Genomic DNA, 19,505 nt, shown 5'->3' on the forward strand with positions numbered 1-19,505 from the left:
CGACTTTTTCATCAATTAGATTACTTTTCAACTGGAAAATAATCTAATCTCTGGATCAGAGGGGACCCCGAATCCAACTGGACTTCCTCAGTTGTTTATTATTTCATCCCGTCATTCATTCATTTAGCAATATTGGTCAATCAACCCTGTATGTGGCAGGCTACGCTCAGTGCTGCCGGCACAGACATCACACTCCCTGGCCAGCAGGAAAGCCTATGGCTTCCGGCAGTGTTAGGGGCAGGGTTGCAGAAGTGCCGTCAGAGTTCAGAAGGGAGAGTAACTAGGCTGGTAAGGGATGGTCCCAGGGAGGAGGAGGAGGGTCAGAAAGGTGTTGGATGGAGGGGGCTTTCGGTTGAGCCTTGAAAAGGCAAGTGGACGTTGGCCCCTTTGATTGGGTGGACAAAGGACTATTCATGCAGAAGAAAGAGAATGCATTAAAGATAAGGCAGATGGTTGGCTCCTTCTGGAAATACACATAATTAAGAATGACAGGCCGAGTCCCCTCTCCCCCAGAGGGACAAAAGCCACAGCAGTCGCCGCCACCCATGAGGACCCCAGAACCCTATTGGCCAGCAGCCTCTTGGAGCAGAGACCCAAAGGTCAAGGAAACAAAAGACAAAATGGATCTGTACCCCAAAAAGATGGATGAAATGGTGATGATTTTGAACCTTGCTTGAGTCCACAGGCAACACCCCAATAATGCATATACTGCCATGCCAGATTTGCACTTCTCCAGTCACTACGTCTGCATCTGCAAATCCAAAGGGGGAGGGGGGGGATGACCTTCAAGAGAATTAGGACTTTTTTCTTAATTTCATTGACTTCAGAGATAATTGCAGAATTGCAGTGTAAGTATTGGAATTTCACAAAAGACATGGGACTTAACGGGAAAATGGGAAAAAAAGAAGAAAAAAATTCCCTCTAGGTAGCTTAGGCGAAAAAAAATGTCCCTTTTATTTTGCCGTTGGTTATGATTTCAGAGCATAATGCTTTGGGTTTTTGTTTGTTTTTTACTATTATTTTTCCGATTTTAAAATCTGTAAGTACATACAGTTTTCTCTAATTTTTAAACCCTTTCCTCCCCCATTTTGACATTTGCACTTGGAGAACACTCCAGAAAGTGGAAATTCTGTTTTTCCCTTCCGAACTGGAAAAACACGTTTATGAAGAATTTTTGTCTCGGAGACGTTAACAGTGTTCCCCAAGGTTGTGTCCCTAAGGGTGGTTCATTTCTCTGACACTTTGGTTACTCACGGTAAAGTACTGGGAGTCCCAGGAAAGGTCTGTTCCGTACAGTACACTGCTTCAGTCAGGATTAGTTTCATTTTGCAGCTAAGAACAGTGGTAGCTTGTTTACAGAAATGCATTTGGAAGAGAAAAATCTTGTAAAGCGCAGTGAATGCTTCTTCAATTTCTTGTTCAGCCAATGAGGAAAAGACATTGCCTTTATTTTGACCACTAGTCACTTCTCAATAAATGGAAGATCCTGTTGAGCATTAAAAATAAGAGAGAGCAAGCCCTAACCGGTTTGGCTCAGTGGATAGAGCGTCGGCCTGTGGACTGAGGGGTCCCAGGTTCGATTCCGGTCAAGGGCGTGTACCTTGGTTGCGGGCACATCCCCAGTGGGGGGCGTGCAGGAGGCAGCGGATCGATGTTTCTAACTCTCTATCCCTCTCCCTTCCTCTCTGTAAAAAAATCAATAAAATATATATATTAAAAAATAAATAAATAAGAGAGAGCGAGGGGCTAGAGCCTGGTGTGTGGGAAGGTGGGAGGCTCGGGCGGGAGGGAGCCAAGGGACCGTTCACGTCGGATTAACCCCCAATAATGGAGCCTTTACCAAACATGGCGCTGCTTTTGGACTTTATATTTTTCAAATGATGAAAGTGATGTCAGAACTACAAAAGTGGTGTTTTTATTGGCAACATAATGGGTGAGGGATTTACATTTGTCTCAGCTGACGAGAACCGGCTTGGGATAGGCAGTCAGTACCTACTGATGAATGAGTGTGTGAGAAACGAAGAGTTAAGTCTTTGTGTAGGACGGTCGCTTACACAATGGAGATGTATCTGATTTCTTTTGAAAATTCATACCCAGATTTACCACTGAGTCTGGTCGCCTGGGGAAGCTCCGTTCAACCCCTCCAGGCTTCGGTGCGGGTGACGGGGCAGGTGCCACGCGCAGCTGCATCTTGGCCCTGTGGTCAGCCCGTCTTTGCTGTCCGGTCCCCGACTCCTGAAGTCAGGCGCTGTGTTCCAGCACGTTCCTGGACTACCCTTGCCTGCCACCGTGTCTCAGCGCATCCTTAAAGGGCCTCCCTAGCCGCCTCGCTCGAGATCGCCCCCCTTTCCTTAACCATGGGGCAAGTATTTAGGTGCTTTTGGTATCTTTTTTTTTCTTTTTTCTTTTCTTTTCAGGCCCAACTTTGCACTCCTAGAATTCAAAGCATTCCGTCAGCTCTGGAATCGTATCTGTCCACATACAAATACTATTTGATGGTGCGTGTAGTTATAATGAGATTACCCAGGGAAAAAATTCCCGGAGATAGGCTTGGCCAGTGATGCCTTACTGTGGCATTCTTTCTTAATACAGTGTTTTCCGTACCTTTAATGGTAATTTATTGACTGTCCACGATCAGTGGACAAGTACAGTGGATGTGCATGACCCCTCACAGTGCTGTAAGAACAGAACTGGACAACGTGTTGAGCAGGTGATCATTGGGAAGAGAGTCGCCTTGGGCAAAAAACCAGCCCAGCCCCATGCGGCTCCCAGGCAGAGCAGAGCACTGGCTTTTGTAACAGTAGCAGCAGGACTCCCGGGACCCCCGGTTCCCTTCCAAACCCCTTCCTGACAAGTTCCTGTGTTCATGAACAAGGTCGGGAATCCCAGGCCCAGTGCACAGGAAACGACAGTTAAGCTTCATGGGGCTACATGGCTGACGTGGGGGGTGTGGGTGGGGGGAGGGCATTGCATCTGTGTAAGTGGGTTCTCGGCTCTGCAAGTATGGAAACGGGCTGGGAGTTCACATGGGCTGGCCAGAGCCCTTCCATTCCGTGCAGAAGCCACAGTGAGCCCTGGGCGGTTTGCCACGCAGCAAAGACATGTGCATGAATTTTGGGTTGCAGAGACAGGATATGTAGGCAGCATATGGGTTTTGTCTATGTCTTTCCTTCTGTGGCTGCTTCATCCACCCTACGTTTTAGCCTCTTTGTTGACCAGTGGCCAAATGTATTGCGGGGAAAACACCTGGTGGCCAGATCCCATGAAGCACAGGCACTCCAGACTCCACAGCTTTGGGGCTTGCTGTTCTTACATGGAGAGCAATTCCGGGGCACACTGATGTACCGGCCGGCAAACCACTTTCGGGTTTGCACACCAACGGGAGCAAACGATAGCTTTAACTTCTCAAAGACTCCCCAAGGGTCTTCTCAGCCTCCTCCCCCCGGTCCTTCTGTGGGGAGGAGGAAAAATATCTCAGCACCAGAAGTGGTACAGGTCAGGTCTGGGTCAGGTTTCCTTGATTTTGTCTTTGATATTTCCCATCCCTGAGGGGACTAGAGCATGCAGCTGAGGGGCTAAGAACTGAGCAGATTCTGTGGGTAGGTTACCCCGCTTCATTCCTGGTTACAGAGGTTCTTACACTAGTGCAAATGAGAGTCCCCTGGATTCTGATGAAAACGCAGACTGCTGGTCCTAACCCCCAGTTTCTGATTCAGTGCCTGAGGGGTGCAGCTCAAGAATGTACATTTCTGACGGGGTGCCAGGTGGTGCTGATGGACCCCACTTGGAGAACCACTGCCTTAGGTCACTTAAGACCGTGCCCACCTGTGTGAAAGGTCATACAGTGCCTCCTGCTCGTGGCGGTCATTGTGAAGTGGATGTAGGTAAAATGCCTTGAGCTGTGAATACTGCTCTGCAAGCGGAGCCATACTGGAAACTTTTGCCCATGCTTTTTGTCTGTGTTTTGTGTGTCATGTTTTTGTTGTTTTTTTTGTGGGGTTTTTTGTTTGTTTGTTTTTGTAATGAGCCACTTAGCAGGTGTGAGCTTGAGAAGCTGAGTTTATAACCTGATTTAAGTAATGTGTTATTTTCAATTCTTTCTTTCTTTTTGTAGCATAATTTATACAGTTTATTTAAAAAATCATTTAAAAATTCTTATAAGGGACTCGTCCATTATTTAATGTAAGGCTTTATATGCTATGGCGCTATTTCCTTCCCTGGTATTTTTAAAACGAACAGTCTGTTTCAGGTGGCTGTCATTATATCATTTTGCTTTCTGATTTCTTTCGCATGATGAAATGTTTGTATGTTATAAATTCTGTGCATAATCTCAGTGGACTTGCTGACATTTATATAAAATCATTTATTGTTGGACACCTACCAATAGAGCATTGGTTGAGTAAATGGTAGTCCCTTTATGTATAAGACATTAAGCAGCCATTTAAAAAAGATATAGCAGAAGTGTATTTGTTAACATAGAGACATATTCTTGATTATATGTAAAATGAGATGATTTTACCAAAAGATCGACTGCCTCCCAGATCTATCTGGTCGTTTACCGCCCCAGTCTCAGCAGCTTTCAAACTTGAACGGGCCTCAGAATCACCAAGGAAGCCTAATAAATGCAGGATTCAGGCCTCCTGCCTCGAGTTTGCTTTAGGAGACGGGGCTCAGGGGCTGGCATTTTACAAGGATCCAGGTGATTCTGATGTGGGGATGACACTCCTCCCATTTCTACCTGTCGGAGCTAAACTTAATTTCCCGAGCTTCTCCTACTTCCTTCTCAACGCCCAGAGAACTTTGAGGCACTTCTTGCCTGCTTTCCTGTGCCGTGTGGGTCTTGATGAAGCCTTCTGAATGGTAAGACTTCTCCCAGGCCTCCAAGCCGGCCCAGTCCGGCTCCCCTGTCAGAGCACTGGGATTTGTGTCAAGCCCCACGTGAGTTCCTGAATACAGATACTGAAATATTTGGAATCCAATTGTGTTTACTTTGTAACGAGGAGAAAGAGTCCCAGCATTTCAGAACTCTTCAGCACACCTGGTACTAGCAATAATAACCTTTCCAACCTTGATATAGAGAGGGGAAAAAAAATCTTGTTTAAATTACCTTTACCTTGGCAATCAGGCTGTGACAAGTAAATAGTTTGTCCTTTTGTGCATTAATTCTGGCCTAAGCCAGACAGCCGGTGTTCATTGGAGAGGGTGGTCAAAACCCTTCACCAGGCTTGTCGTTCCGAAAGCTTTGTGTGAATATCTTCCGGATTTATTGCTTGGTTTCTTTCTTAGACTTTGTGCCATGGAGGTGTATTCAAGGTGAGTGTCTCATCTTGCAGTTCACTTAGGGGCCATCGGTGCTAACGTTGAAGTGAGTTTCCCATTAAAGTATTTCTTAGGTTTTTTTGGTTTGGTTTCTCTCCTTCCTTAAACCAAATAATATTGGCTATCCGTATCAGGTCAGGGTTCTGTGTAGCAGGCCAGCTGTCACAGATGTAGGGTGATAAGTATAACAGTTGGTAAATATTTTGTTGAGGTGATATTGACATTTTCCCTTACCTATGAGGGGACTAGACCATATTTTGTACAAACCTGTGATAATCCTAGCTTTAAAAGCATGAATCGCTACCAGAAGGAAGCCTAAAGAGCCAGTTTTGATAGCTCGCTTCTCAGAAAAAGTTCTTCCTTGCTTCACGTGCAAATGTTAATTTTGTACAGTTAACTCCAGACGACCTGCAAACTGGTGTTATGGGCAAATAGAAGGTGCTGGTCAATGAAATGATTCTGGCGGATTGTACTTGTCCATATGGCAAACTCAGAATCGTTCTTCAGAACTCTGTTCAGACATCAGATCTAAAACCAAGTTTTACATTCTCCCTTTCCTTGGAAAAAGTTAACCATTTCTTTTATTCTACATCTACCACAATCAATACCTTTCACACAGTTCTATGATCATCTATCACAGTCTTGTGTAATTATATGTTTGCATGTTGCTCTTGTCCACCAGGTCAGAAACTCACTGGGCATAGAGTGTGACCTACTTATCTGTACAATCTAATCACCTGGATAAATGCCTGGGTAGGGCAGTACTAAATAAGTGCATGTATGAATGAATAATCTGCAATGAACAAGTGGCATCAATCAGATAAACTGCATTTTGGGGTTGTTTTCTGAGGATTCCTGCAGTTACCAAATTTAAAGCTATCACCTTGTCCTGACAAATTTCTCTAAAATATTGTTATAGTAAGAATAAATGCAGTGGTAAGATATGTACACATATAATACCTTAATAAAGAAATTTTAAAAAATAAAGAATAAATGGTGAAGCCCTAGCCCATTTGGCTCAGTGGATGGAGTGTCAGACTGCGGACTTAAGGGTCCCAGGTTCGATTCCGGTCAAGGGCATGTATCTCGATTGTAGGCTCCAGCCTTGGCCCTGGTCAGGGCATGTGCAGGAGGCAACCAATTGATGTCTCTCTCTCACATCGATGTTTCTCTCTCTCTCTCTCTCTCTCTCTCTCTCTCCCTCTCTCCCCCCCCCCCCCCTTCTACTTTCTCTAAAAGTCAATGGAAGAGTATCTTCGGGTGAGAATTAACAACAATAACAACAAAAAGAATAAATTGTGCAAAAGATAAGTCCAGCGTCTTCTTCCTGGATTCCTCATGGCAACTGTGTGTTTTCAGCCTGTAAGACCCCTGATTTAAGGAATAGAGCTGAAATTCTGAGGAAACCTGCTCTACATTAGCCCATTAGCTGCTGTTAAATTCCTTTCCTGGGCTCTTAAATTGTACAAAAGCCTTAGCTATCACAGATATTTGAACCATGTATATATGTGATAGACATCAAACACACACTCCCCAATCTCTAATTCTAAAATGTTTGCATTAAAAGAGCCAGGTGACTATAGAATTGAAAAGGACCTCTTCCTTTTCCTGATTAGGAAGCCAAGCCTTTTGAGAGAGGCAGTTTTCGTTAGTGGAAGGAGCAACAGAATTGAAATCAAATAGGCAGGATTCTGGTCTTGGCTCTGGGGCTCAAATCATAGTCTCCTCCTGGCTGGCTGTGTGACCATAAGCAGTTCACTTAATATTTTTTGAAGATCAGTGTTCTCATTTGTAAAGTTTGGTTAAAGACCCACCTCAGTGAGTTATGACAGGGGATGACCTGAGATACTGTGGGCCGGGGTATAGACTGTGATGCCTGCACAGAGCGAATCCCCAGAGATCGTAGTCTCTGTCCTTCCTGCCCATGTCACACCCTCTGTGACAGTTAGGACCTAGAGGTTCTCCTGGAGGCAGTATTAGGGTATGTTGTGGTTCCCAGTTTACAAGACTCCTGCACATAAGGGATGCACTTCACAGATACTCTGACACTCGCAGCAAAGGAGCTGTGTCCCACCAGCGTTTGAATACAAGAGTCAGTTTCTCACCTTAAGAACAAGCTCCCTTCTGAGTTACATGTTTAGTGGTTGTTGATTTTTTTTCTTTTTCTTTTTTCCCTTTCCTTGCCCTGAGAATTATGGCACCTCCCAGTCAACCATCAACTACAATTGAAGTTTGTGTAATTGTGTGAATTAGCAAGATCATCAACATATATGTGTGTGTGTGTGTGTATATATATATATAATATATAAATAAATATGTTTGTGTGTGTGTGTGTAATAAAAGTGTAATATGCAAATAGGCCAAACGACCAAACAGCAGAAAGACTGTCCAGACGACCTTCTGGACGACCACACTATGACACACACTGGCACCAGGCCAGCCAAAGCGGGTGCGATGCGATTGGTTGGGGGGCCCCACCATTACCCCACAATCGTCCCACAGAGGGAGGCCCAGGCCACCCTCTGCAGGGCAATCAATGGGGGGGAGGTGATTGATTGGGCGGGGGGGGGGGCTTCGCGATTGCCCCAAAGAGGGAGGCCCAGGCCACCCTCTGCGCAGCGATCCATCACGGAGCCCCAGCCGGGTAAGTGGGGCCTCCCTCTTTGGGGCCTAGGCTACCTGGCTGGTGGTGCTGTGGAGGGTAGGTGGGGCCTCCCTCTACAGGGTGATCGATCTGGGGGCTCCACGATTGATCACCCCATAGAGGGAGGCCCAGGCCACGGGCCAGCGATGCTGTGGCGGGTGTGCGGGGCTGGCCAGTGATCACCCCACAGAGGGAGGCCCAGGCCAGCCAAGCAATTGCACCCCACGCCTGTTGCCTGCAGAGGGAGGTGACCAGTGGCAGGGGAGGGGGGACAGCACTGCACAGATGGCAAGCAATGGCAGCGGCAGGGGTGGGGCCAGCTGCCGGCGCCAGGGGAAGGAAAGCCCTGATAGGCCCTGATTGCCAGACAGGCCTAGGTACCCTACTTGATGGGTTCCAGATTGCAAGAGGGAGGGCACAGGCTGGGCTGAGGGACATCCCTCCAACCCCTGTGCATGAATTTCGTGCACCAGGCCTCTAGTATATCCTATATAATAAAGAGGTAATATGCAAATTAACCTTCATGTCCTCACAAGATGGCTGGCTACCACCAGGCTGGCAACAGGATTAGTGAGGGACGACCAAATGACTGAACAAGCAGGCTGCGTGGGGTGACCAGGCCGGTGGGGGCACTGTGAGGGTCAACCAGGCTGGTAGGGGCACTGTGAGGGCCGACCAGGCCGGCGGCGGGGGGGGACAGTTGGGGCAATTAGGCTGGCGGGGGGGGGGGGCAGTGAGGGGCGACTAGGCTGGCAGGGGAGGCAGTTGGGGGCAACCAGGCCGGCGGGGTGGGGGGCCAGTTGGGGGCAACCTGGCCGGCAGCGGGGGGCAGTTAGGGGCGACCAGGCAGGCAGGCAGGTGAGCTATTGGGAGCCACTGGTCCAAGATGGTGAGAGGGATGTCCGACTGCCGGTTTAAGCCCGATCCCCGGGATCGGGCCTAAACCGGCAATCAGACATCCCCTGAGGGGTCCTGGATTGGAGAGGGTGTAGGCTGGGTTGAGAGGATCCCCCCGCCCCGTGCACGAATTTCATGCACCAGGCCCCTAGTATATATATAAAAGCCTATGCAACCATCTGACAGGTAGCTATGATGTGCACTGACCACCACAGGGTAGACGCTCCAACCGGTTGCTATGATGTGCACTCACCACCAGGGGGCAGACACTCAACACAGAAGCTGCTGAGCTGTGGTGACTTAGTAACTGCAGTTCTCAGGTGACACACCTGGAACCAGAGAGGAGGGGGCCCGATTCTGGGGTGCGTCACCTGAGAATCACCCCCTCGCAATCCAGGACCCTACGGGGATGTCAGAGAGCCAGTTTCAGCCCGATCCCTGCAGGCCAGGCCGAGGGACCCCACCGGTGTACGAATCTGTGCACCTGGCCTCTAGTTTCCTATAAAGCACTAGAAACTCAGTGCAAAGCATATAATAAGCATTTTGGAAAAATGAGATCTATGTCACCTAACAAATCTTCAGTTGTTTTGTTTTTTGGTTGTTGTTTTTTTAAATATATTTTTATTGATTTCGGAGAGGAAAGGAGAGGGAGAGAGAGATAGAAACATCAATGATGAGAGAATCATTGATCAGTTGCCTCCTGCACACCCCGCACTGGGGATCGAGCCCGCCCACTGGGCATGTGCCCTGACCGAAATCAAACCTGAAACCTTTCAGTCTGCAGGCCGACATTCTATCCACTGAACCAAACCAGCTAGGGCTAGTCTTCAGTTTTTAAATATCACATTGTAAAATAGTAAGTTAAATATTTGTGCTGAAGTGAAGGGTCTGGGCTGGCAGGACACTGGGAGCCCTTTAAGCACAGCAGTGCTAGTTGTGAACTGGGGAATCACGAAGCTTTAATTGGGGGGAAAAGCAGCGGTTGTTTCCCTTGGTCATTTTCCCAGCGTCCATTTGTCATTTTTTTGTTGTTGTTTTATTTTATTTTATCTTATTTTTTTAATTATTTAATAAATCTTTATTGTTCAGATTACAATTGTTTCTCCTCCCCCCCCCCCATATCTCCCCACCACCCGGTTCCCACCCCCCTCTGCCCTTACCTGCCCCCCCCCCCGCTGTCCTCATCCATAGGTGTATGATTTTTGTCCAATCTCTTCCCGTACCCCCCACACAGACACCCCTTTCCCCCTGAGAATTATCAATCCACTCCCATTCTATGCCTCTGATTCTATTATGTTCACCAGTTTATTCTGTTCCTCAGATTTTTAATTCACTTGACTTTTAGATTCACTTGTTGATAGATATGTATTTGTTGTTCATAAATTTTTATCTTTCTTCTTCTTCTTCCTCCTCTTAAAGAATACCTTTCAGCATTTCATATAATACTGGTTTGGTGGTGATGAACTTCTTTAGCTTTTTCTTATCTGTGAAGCTCTTTATCTGCCCTTCAATTCTGAGTGATAACTTTGCTGGGTAGAGTAATATTGGTTGTAGGTTCTTGCTATTCATCACTTTGAATATTTCTTGCCACTCCTGTCTGGCCTGCATAGTTTCTGTTGAGAAATCAGCTGACAATCGTATGGGTGCTCCCTTATAGGTAACTAACTGTTTTTCTCTTGCTGCTTGTAAGATTCTCTCTTTGTCTTTTGCCCTTGGCATTTTAATTATGATATGTCTTGGTGTGGTCCTCTTTGGATTCCTTTTGTTTGGGGTTCTATGTGTTTCCTGGACTTGTAAGTCTATTTCTTTCACCAGGTGGGGGAAGTTTTTGGTCATTATTTCTTCAAATAGGTTTTCAGTGTCTTGCTCTCTCTCTTCTTCTGGCACCCCCATAATTTTGATGTTGGTACGCTTGAAGTTGTCCCAGAGGCTTCTTACACTATCTTCAACTTTCTGAATTCTCTTCTCTTCTTGCTTCTCTGGAGGAGTGTCCTTTGCCTCTTTGTATTCCAAATCTTTGAGTTGATTCTTGCGATCCTCTAGTCTGCTGTTGGGTCTCTGTATAATATTTTTTATTTCAGTCAGTGTATGTTTAATTTCTAGTTGGTCCTTTTTTATATCCTCGAGGGTCTCATTAAATTTATCGGCCTTTTCCATGAAATTCTTGAAAAACCTTAAGTTTTGAACTCTATGTCCATTCATTTGTTCTCCTCCATTTCTTTCGTTTGTGATCTGTTTCCTTGCCTCCTCATTTTCGCTGCTTCCCTGAGTTGGTAGGGTAGCTTTGTGTACTAGATGTCCTATTGGTTCAACGGGTCAGCCTCCCAGTTACTTGAGGTGGACACTCTTGGTGTACCCTTGTGTACTGTGTGTCCCCCAGCCGGAGCTACAGCAAGAACTAGTTTTCTCCTCCTTTGCTTGGGCGGTTTTGGAGCAGTCTGACTGGAGCTGCAGTTAATTTGGTTAAGCTGCCACAGAACAGGCCATTTATATGCAAAAGCCACTGTGTGGAGCCTGGGTGGGTTTGTAGAATGTGCGGGGTGGGGTCTCAGGGCGGGGTGGGGTCTCAGGGCATCACTAGGCTAGGGCGTGGCAAACGGCGATGGCTGCCGTGAGCCCTCTCTGCCTTTCTGCATTTCCAAGTCCCTGCGTCCGGCGCTCCAGTGCAGTAAACACTGATTGCTGGGCGCACCTCTGCAAAAAAGTCACTCTCACTTTCTGCCCCGATGGCCGAGAGTCCAGCTTCTCCCCCTAGGCATCTGGGTCCCCCGCGTGTCCCCAGAAACTGGATTTCAGAGTGATCAGGAGCTTGTCTCCCTGTGGGTTGAAGAAAAGCCACACGCCCAGTCGCCCACCAACAACCCGCTTCTCGCGCCTCTGTACCTCAGCTTTTTAGTGTTTGTGCTCCTTTCTCTCCTTAGTTGTAAATCTGCCACTCAGCCAGCTTTCCCGTGGTTCTGGGTGGTAGACGTTTTGTCTTTTAGTTGTATTTTTGAAATTGTTGTGCGAGGCAGCAGTTCAGTTGTTTAACTTTGCCACCATCTTGGTTCCTCCCCATTTGTCATTTTTAAAGACAACTTATTTTCGGTCTTTTTCTTCCCTATAAAGGCAGAAACCTGTGGGTTCTTGTCGTGGGACGCTCACCAAAGGAACACAGAATCGGGATTCCAGAGTTCAAGTACGTGGCAAATATGCACGGAGATGAGGTATGTATGGGGCCTGAATAGGTGAAATGTCACCACAGAAACTCCGCTCAGGTCTTCTGAGCTCTGCCTAAGTGCCAAGAGGCAGCATAAATTCCAGCAAAGAATCTGGAAAGGTCTTCCTGTTGGGCCTTCTGAGAGAATTAAGCAGCCAGGGCCCAACAACCATCGCAGGCATTTGGTTGTTTACCCGGTGTCCTGCGAGGGTAACTTGAGCTTCTATTGCGTTGGGGTCTGGAAGACCAACTGTGCCCGGACTCAACTGCCAGCCAAGTCCCTGAGCACCTTCCTGGGTTGACCCGCCCCCCCCAACCCCATCAGCAACAAGGTGACCCAGCAAAGGAGCTACATTCTGTTTCAACTCCAAGCTATCAGAAGACCCCAAATCGCTATTCAAACTCATAATATCTGGGTTTTTAATGCGTTTGTCACTTGCTCTTCATCTAATACTCAGTGTTTTCCATGCTCAAGTTTAGACAATCCAAGTTAGGGTCCTCTCATAGCCACCATTCTACAAACACTCTAAAATTCCATAATGCTTTGTCTCTTTTCCAACTTAGCAGGGATAAACTCTATTTTTATTTTGGTTCTTTGTTATTTATTTTATATTTTGCAGAATACCCTTTTACTACTCCTACCTGCCCTGCCATTCTTGCTAGGCATTTGAAAATGCTCACTGCTATTTCTTGCCCTACATCTCAGAGTATTTTAAGAATGTGACAGCTGGCCCTACCTGGTCTGGCTCAGACTGAAAAGTCCCAGGTTCGATTCCAGTCAAGGGCACATGCCCAGGTTACAGGCTCAATCCCCATATGGGACGCACAGGAGGCAGCCGAGCAATGATTCTCATCATTGATGTTTCTATCTCTTCCCTCCCTTTCTGAAATCAATATAAAACTAATTAATTAATATATATTTTAAAAAGTAATCTGGCTGCTGTAGTATTTTTTGTTCGCCAGGACTTCATACAACTAGGCAATCAGATGGAAGGCAAAGACAGTTTCTAGTCATCGCATTCAAGCAACTTTACGTAGGAATAATGTGTAATACCCTGTAAAACACACTTAGCTTTAAGGAATGTCAAAGTAAATGCATATCCAGTAAGTACAACCGGCAGGCTTGTTAAAACACTTCTGAAGTTGCAATCGTGTGGGTGGTATGCTCTGATCGAATGCTGAGCTTCCTGTTGTGGCTCACCCCTCCCCGAACCCGGGCTCTACAGGGACAGGACACACGCACGCTCGCAGGCATGCTGCCCAACCTGTCCTGCCACAGGCGGTTCTTCTTGAATCTGCAGCTACGATGCAAACACTTGCCTCCAAGAAAGGGGCTGATCTTTGAACCTGCCTTGTAGTTGGGTGGAAGGTCAATCCCTCTGTGACTTTTTGAGCATAATGGGCTGTGCTTTAAAAGACTTAGTATTGCTGGGAGTCTGACCAAAGTTGTTTTTAATAAAACAACCATTCATTATAGACAGCCGCCCAGAGTTCCTTTGCCTTTTGCTATCTGGCCTATTGATCAAGGTCCCGTGCAATCCATTTTTATAAGAGACACATGACACTCATTGGCTTCAGTTGTTGGTTATTACTGAATTCCTGACATTTCAGAGGTTGCAGCCTGTTGCTCCAAAATTAATTCTCTGAACCCAAACTTCCAAAGGTAAGCAAGAGTCCTTTCCCTCGCTCATCTCTGACTGTGCTTATTCCTTCCATGCACTTTCCCAAATTTCTGGCATCTTGCTTCCCAGGTAGTCAGCGTACCCCATCAGATCAGGCTCTCCAGTTCACTTTGATCTGAGGACAGAGATCAGGCAGGGCAAAGTCCCAGGGTGTTTTGGGGTGAGGACCTGAAGTCCTGTTACCTCCTGTGTGTCCCCACTGGGAACAGTGTTTGTGGGCGCTAGGGGCCATTGAGAACCTTGTTATTCTGACATTGCCTGTTCTGCCCTCCTGGTGCCACTAGGAGCTGGGGGACGTGGTGGCTTAACCCAGGAGCAGAGGAGTCACTTGAGGTTGAGGTCTATCACTTGACTCATCCTTCTTCTTCTCCCAGATCTTTTGTAATTGAAAGAACATTTCAAAACCCACTATTAAAGCACCATAGTTCACATCTTAGGGCAGTGATTCCTAACCTTCTTTGGATGGAGTCCTTACTCTTCTGGCACAGACTTTGAATGCTGACCTCAGGGTCTGTGCTGCTGCGGGAGTTGTGGGCCCGTGTGGAGAACCCCAGCAGGAACACATGTGCACGGAGTAGTGTGGTGGACAAAACTAACGACACTGTTATAAAATGTGTCCTCTTGCCTGGCTGGTGTGGCTCAGTAGTTGAGTGCCAACCTATGAACCAGGAGGTCAATCAATTCCCAATCAGGGCACATGCCCAGGTTGTGGGCTCGATCCCCAGTCTGGGGCATGCAGGAGGCAGCCAATCAGTGATTCTCATTGTTGATGTTTCTATCTCTCTCCCTTCCTCTCTGAAATCAATAAAAATATCTTTTAAAAGAAAAAAATAAATAAATAAATAAAACGTTTGCTCTTTTCCCTGGACCACCCTCTTCCCGTGTGTGTGTGTGTGTGTGTGTGTGTGTGTGTGTGTGTATGAATATGAATATGTGTGTGTGTTTCCACACTAATGCCATGGCTACATGATGGCGGCATCAGCAGCATCAGGAAGACACAATTCTGTTGATCAGACCTGCCATGAATTTTTACCTTACCTCATTTTGCCTTGTTTTAGAGTCTGATCATTTTTAAATTAAAAATAAGCTGTTATTACAAAACCAACATATGTGCACCTTAGAAAAAATACAGATATGCAAACACACCGTGTATACTGACCTCCCAAAAATTAGGACTGTTAATTCATTACTATTTATGGTTCCAAATATTTGCCTACGCATTTATGTGCCTGTACTTTTACCAAATGAGCTACACTAATTTGCTATTTATAATACTTTAAGTTAACACTAACTCTCACTTCATGTCTCTAAATCTTTATCTTATCTTTATCTTATACTCCACTTTGTAGTTCCTCCCATTTTCCTCAGAACATCTCCCAAATTGCCCAAATGAGGATCCAGTCTGAGACCATGTATCACATTTGGTTGATGTATCCCTTGAATCTCTTTTAACCTAGGATTTAAAGCATCTTTTCATGACATTAGATTTAATAAAGAGCCAATCAGTTGTCGGCCCTGCAGAATGTCCCACATTCTGAATATTTTGTTTCCTTCCTTATTGTAGTATTGCACTAGTACATCTGGTTCCTCTGTTTGCTTCTAATGAGAAGTTAGATCTAAAGGTTTCTTGAATTTAGGTGAAATATACTTGGCAAATATATATATACTAGGGGCCCAGTGCATGAAATTTGTGCACTGGGGTGGGGGATCCCTCAGCCCATCCTGCCCCCTCTCACATACTGGGAGCCCTCAGGGGATGTCCTACTGATGGCTTAGGACATGTCCTACTCCCTTTGTGGGAGGCAACCGGACTGATCAGGGGAAGGCACCAGCCCCATCACCCCACTGCTGCAGCCACTGCCAGTCACCACAGCCACCAAGGCGTTTCCATCAACACGGACTCCAGTCCCTTCACCAAGAAAAAATGACAACTTTCTTTAGGCATTTTCAAGATGTGTCTTTCATAGGATATGCATTTCTTTCTTTCTTTTTTTTTTTTTTTATCCTCACCTGAGGGTATGTTTCCATTGACTTTTAGAGAATGTGGAAGAGAAAGGGAAAGACAGAGAGAAACATCAAAGTGAGAGGAACAATTTGATTGGTTGCCTCCTGCATGAGCCCTGATCTGGGCCCTGGCCAGGGAGGAGCCTGCAACCTAAGTACATGCCCTTGATCAGAATCAAACCCAGATCCTGCTGTCTGCAGGCCGAGGCATTATCCACCGAGTCAAACCGGCTAGGGCAGGATATGACATTTCTTAGCCCTCCAGCAGCAGACCTTCATTTTTTTCTCCAGAAGTGTGGTGGAAAAACCCTAGATCACCTTTTTGGATTCTTATTACCCAAGTTACTAAGAATATTACCAGTGGCATACAGGAAGCTTAGCCAATGTGTAGTCAGAAAAGGTGTTTCCTCTATAGTTCACACCAATGGAGGGCTGGGCCCTGCCCAAGCCTAAAGCCTCTGGCCGAAGCTTTAGGCCTGGGCAGGGGCCTCCAGGTCCCTCTGATCATGGGCTCCGCCCCTGCCCAGGCCTGCCCAGGCCAAAAGCCTCTAGGGCAGGAGCGGAGCCCCAGATCCCTGCCATTGATCGCAGGGGGTCCGTTCCTGCACCAGGCCCTACCTCACAGTGACCAGGGTGCCAGGATGTTCCTGGGACACAGGTGCTGGGCACCTATGTATGCCAATTAACTGCCATCTTTTTTTGGGGGGTTAATTTGCATAGTCACTCTGATTGGCTATGGGCGTAGCAAAGGTATGGTCAATTTACATGTTTGTCTATTATTAGGTAAGATCTTAGGAATTGTGAAGATGGGTTTATTTGGCTAATGCTGAGGATTTGGGCTAATTAGCCTGGCTACACTCAGAAATGCAGAAAGCAAATTGTGAGTAGCAAAATCAACTCAAAGTGGCCCATCTGCAAGCAAGTATTGTAACAGAAGCAGTAAAGTTAAATCTACTCTTGTATGATACTTGCCTCAGTCACCTTGCCGTTGGCTCATCCTTTTTTTTAAAAATATGTTTTTATTGATTTCAGAGAGAGATAGAAACATCAATGATGAGAGAGAATCATTGATTGGCTGCCTCCTGCACACCCTCCACTGGGGATCGATCCTGCAACCTGGGCATGTGCCCTTGACTGGAATCGAACCTGGGACCCTTCAGTCCGCAGACCAAGGCTCTATCCACTGAGCCAAACCCGCCAGGGCGGCTCATATCCTTTTGATGGCACTGGCTCGCTCTGCCACATTGAGCCGCCTGGCAAGTCAGCTTCTGTACAGTCTTTACAGGACAGTAATAAAAGCTGCCTACGTGTATGGAGCGCAGGCTTTATGGGCGTCGCTTGTTTTGCTCACCTCTGCAGGAGGCGTGCTTGTTAGCACATTTACCAGGAACCAAGTTCAGGTTTGTGTCTGGTCATAAGCTGTCTGAACCCAGAGCCGGAGCCCTGAGCTCTGCCTCCTTTACTCTCTCTGCTGCTTTCAGAATGTTCTGTTTCTATTGTCTTTATTTTCACATACAGGTCTAGGATTTACTTTTCCATATAGGTCAAATTAATTTTGTTTGCATGGATACCTAGTTGTTTCAGTGCCATTTGACAAGATTTGGGCTAGCAAGCTCAGAGATCACTGGGATCAACATCTCCCAGTCACCTCTCTCTGTCCCTTTCTTTTATTGATTGATTGATTTCAGAGAGGAAAGGAGAGTGAAAGAAAGATAGAAACATCAATGATGAGAGAGAATCATTGATCAGCTGCCTCCTGCACACCCCACACTGGGGATTGAGCCTGCAACCCAGACGTGTGCCCTGACCAGGAATCCAACCGTGGCCTCCTGGTCAACACAACCACTGAGCCACGCCGGCCTACTCCGCACCCCCTACTCCGCACCCCCCACCCTGACTGCAGCGAAGTCACACTGGGTAGCTAACTGACATTTGATAAGCCGTTGTCAGCTGATGTTCATGCCGTTTCAGAACATGGGAGAAATACTTCTGAGTTTCTACCTTTCTCATTATAATGAGACTAGCGGGTGTTTCTCCAGACCACCCAGACCCTCCTTGCACATCCCTTGGGGTGGTGCATGGTAGAAGCCCCAGTTCTAGTTTACTTTATGCAAGTGCCTAAGTGGCAGTGCTGCCACACCTGAAGTCTAAAGATTGTTTTTAATCGTGAGGGATGATGCCAGCGCACACTGAGCGGGGCTCTGGGCCACTCTCTCACTCCAGATATTCCCAGGGTTTGGGAGTGGGGCCTTTGCCTCCTTGCCCTGTCCCTCCACCTCATTCTGCTACCGGCTGGCTTTGTAGTAAACTGTAAGCCAGTATCTACAATCAGAGCTCTGCTGAGAACTGGGACCATGCGCTGACACTGGGACAACTAATACCCACAGCCTAAATGGGGTGCAGGAGAGAAGCCGGGAAATTGCTGCTGCCTCCTTCCTCAAGCCCCCCCCCCCCCCCCCCCGCCTCTGTTTTGTGCCTATCTTCTATCCCATTTTATTAAAACCTTTGTAGAAAAAGATGTTATACTTAGGTAATCTCCAGACTGCTAAAACATGTCTAATTCCTCTCGAATACAGATATTGAAGTGAAGCCTGACTATGCACTTAAAAAGTTGGGTGCCAGTAGACTGAAACGAATCCAGTAATAGGCAAAGCACAGGTCAGAGGCTGGGTTCACAAGGTGCCCTTGACCTCAGGGCCCGTGGTCATAAGTAGTATTGGGGTCGGTGTTCAATATGCGTTTGTTAAGCTTAACTGCATTACCAATTCTGATTTTTCTTTTGGGGGGGGGTGGGAGTTAAAACTTCTGTTTCTTGAACATCAATGCATTTTTTTTTACTGTGATGGTTTATTCGGGTATAGACTTTTGAAATATCCACATCACACTTAGAATTTCACATTTGGTGGCATTAATTTATATAATTAATTGTATTCCAGATATATAAGTTGAAGGGGAAAACATTCCCTGCATAATAGTGACCCTATTTTTCAACTTTAAAGACAAGATTTTCACACGCTCTCTAGCTGTGAGACAGCTTATGAGATGCAGTTGGTGTGTCTTAAATGTTTGTATTTGGAGGATATGCTCATGTTTCCCTGAACAACAGGACATACTATCTGAAGCCGTGCCTGCCCCGGACAGTCTGGGCTGTGTAGCCAGCTTGCAGTAGAGGTTCCAAACTTAGTAAAACAAAACAAAAGATTAACCTTTTGCACTTGGATGTCGAGTGTGACTCGACACGGTTAGCATTAGAGTAAAGGAATCGAGAAAAAAGCAAGCGAGTGCAAAGCGCTTGTCCTTCCAAATGCCACTTCCCACATTTTTCCTCCACCCCTATCCCCGATGGCAGGAGAAGGGCCTCAGTTTTGCCGTGTGGCTTTGGATAATTAATTCTGCTTTTTGTGTTTTGTTTGCTTGTTTTTTATTGTTGTTAATCCTCACCTGAGGGTATTTTTCCATTGATTTTTTGAGAGAGTGGAAGGAAGGGGAGAGATACAAACATGGATGTGAAAGAGACACATCCGTTGGTTGCCTCCAGCACGTGCCCCGACCGGGGCCAGGGATCGAGACTGCAACCAAGGTACGTGCCTTTGCCTGGAATCGAACCCAGGACCCTTCAGTCCGAGGGCCAACACTCTATCCACTGAGCCAAACCAGCCAGGGCTAAATCTTCTTTTTGGATTTAGACAGAACTAATCTTTACTCCAGATGAAGTATCTCATCCCTTTTAGGCATATATTTAACTACCTTTTTTTTTTCT

At 46.5% G+C, this 19,505-nt stretch overlaps 1 protein-coding gene across 1 annotated transcript in view; it reads left to right on the plus strand.

Annotated features, from left to right (window-relative positions):
• CPM (carboxypeptidase M) overlaps positions 1-19,505 on the plus strand; it is an 83,807-nt gene that overhangs the window by 39,393 nt on the left and 24,909 nt on the right. The window contains exon 3 of the mRNA XM_008148783.3: positions 11,969-12,066. Coding sequence (XP_008147005.2) covers positions 11,969-12,066 — 98 coding nt within the window. The remainder of the gene's footprint in view (positions 1-11,968; positions 12,067-19,505) is intronic.

The sequence above is a fragment of the Eptesicus fuscus genome, chromosome 7 (assembly GCF_027574615.1).
Source record: "Eptesicus fuscus isolate TK198812 chromosome 7, DD_ASM_mEF_20220401, whole genome shotgun sequence".
Taxonomy (NCBI): domain Eukaryota; kingdom Metazoa; phylum Chordata; class Mammalia; order Chiroptera; family Vespertilionidae; genus Eptesicus; species Eptesicus fuscus.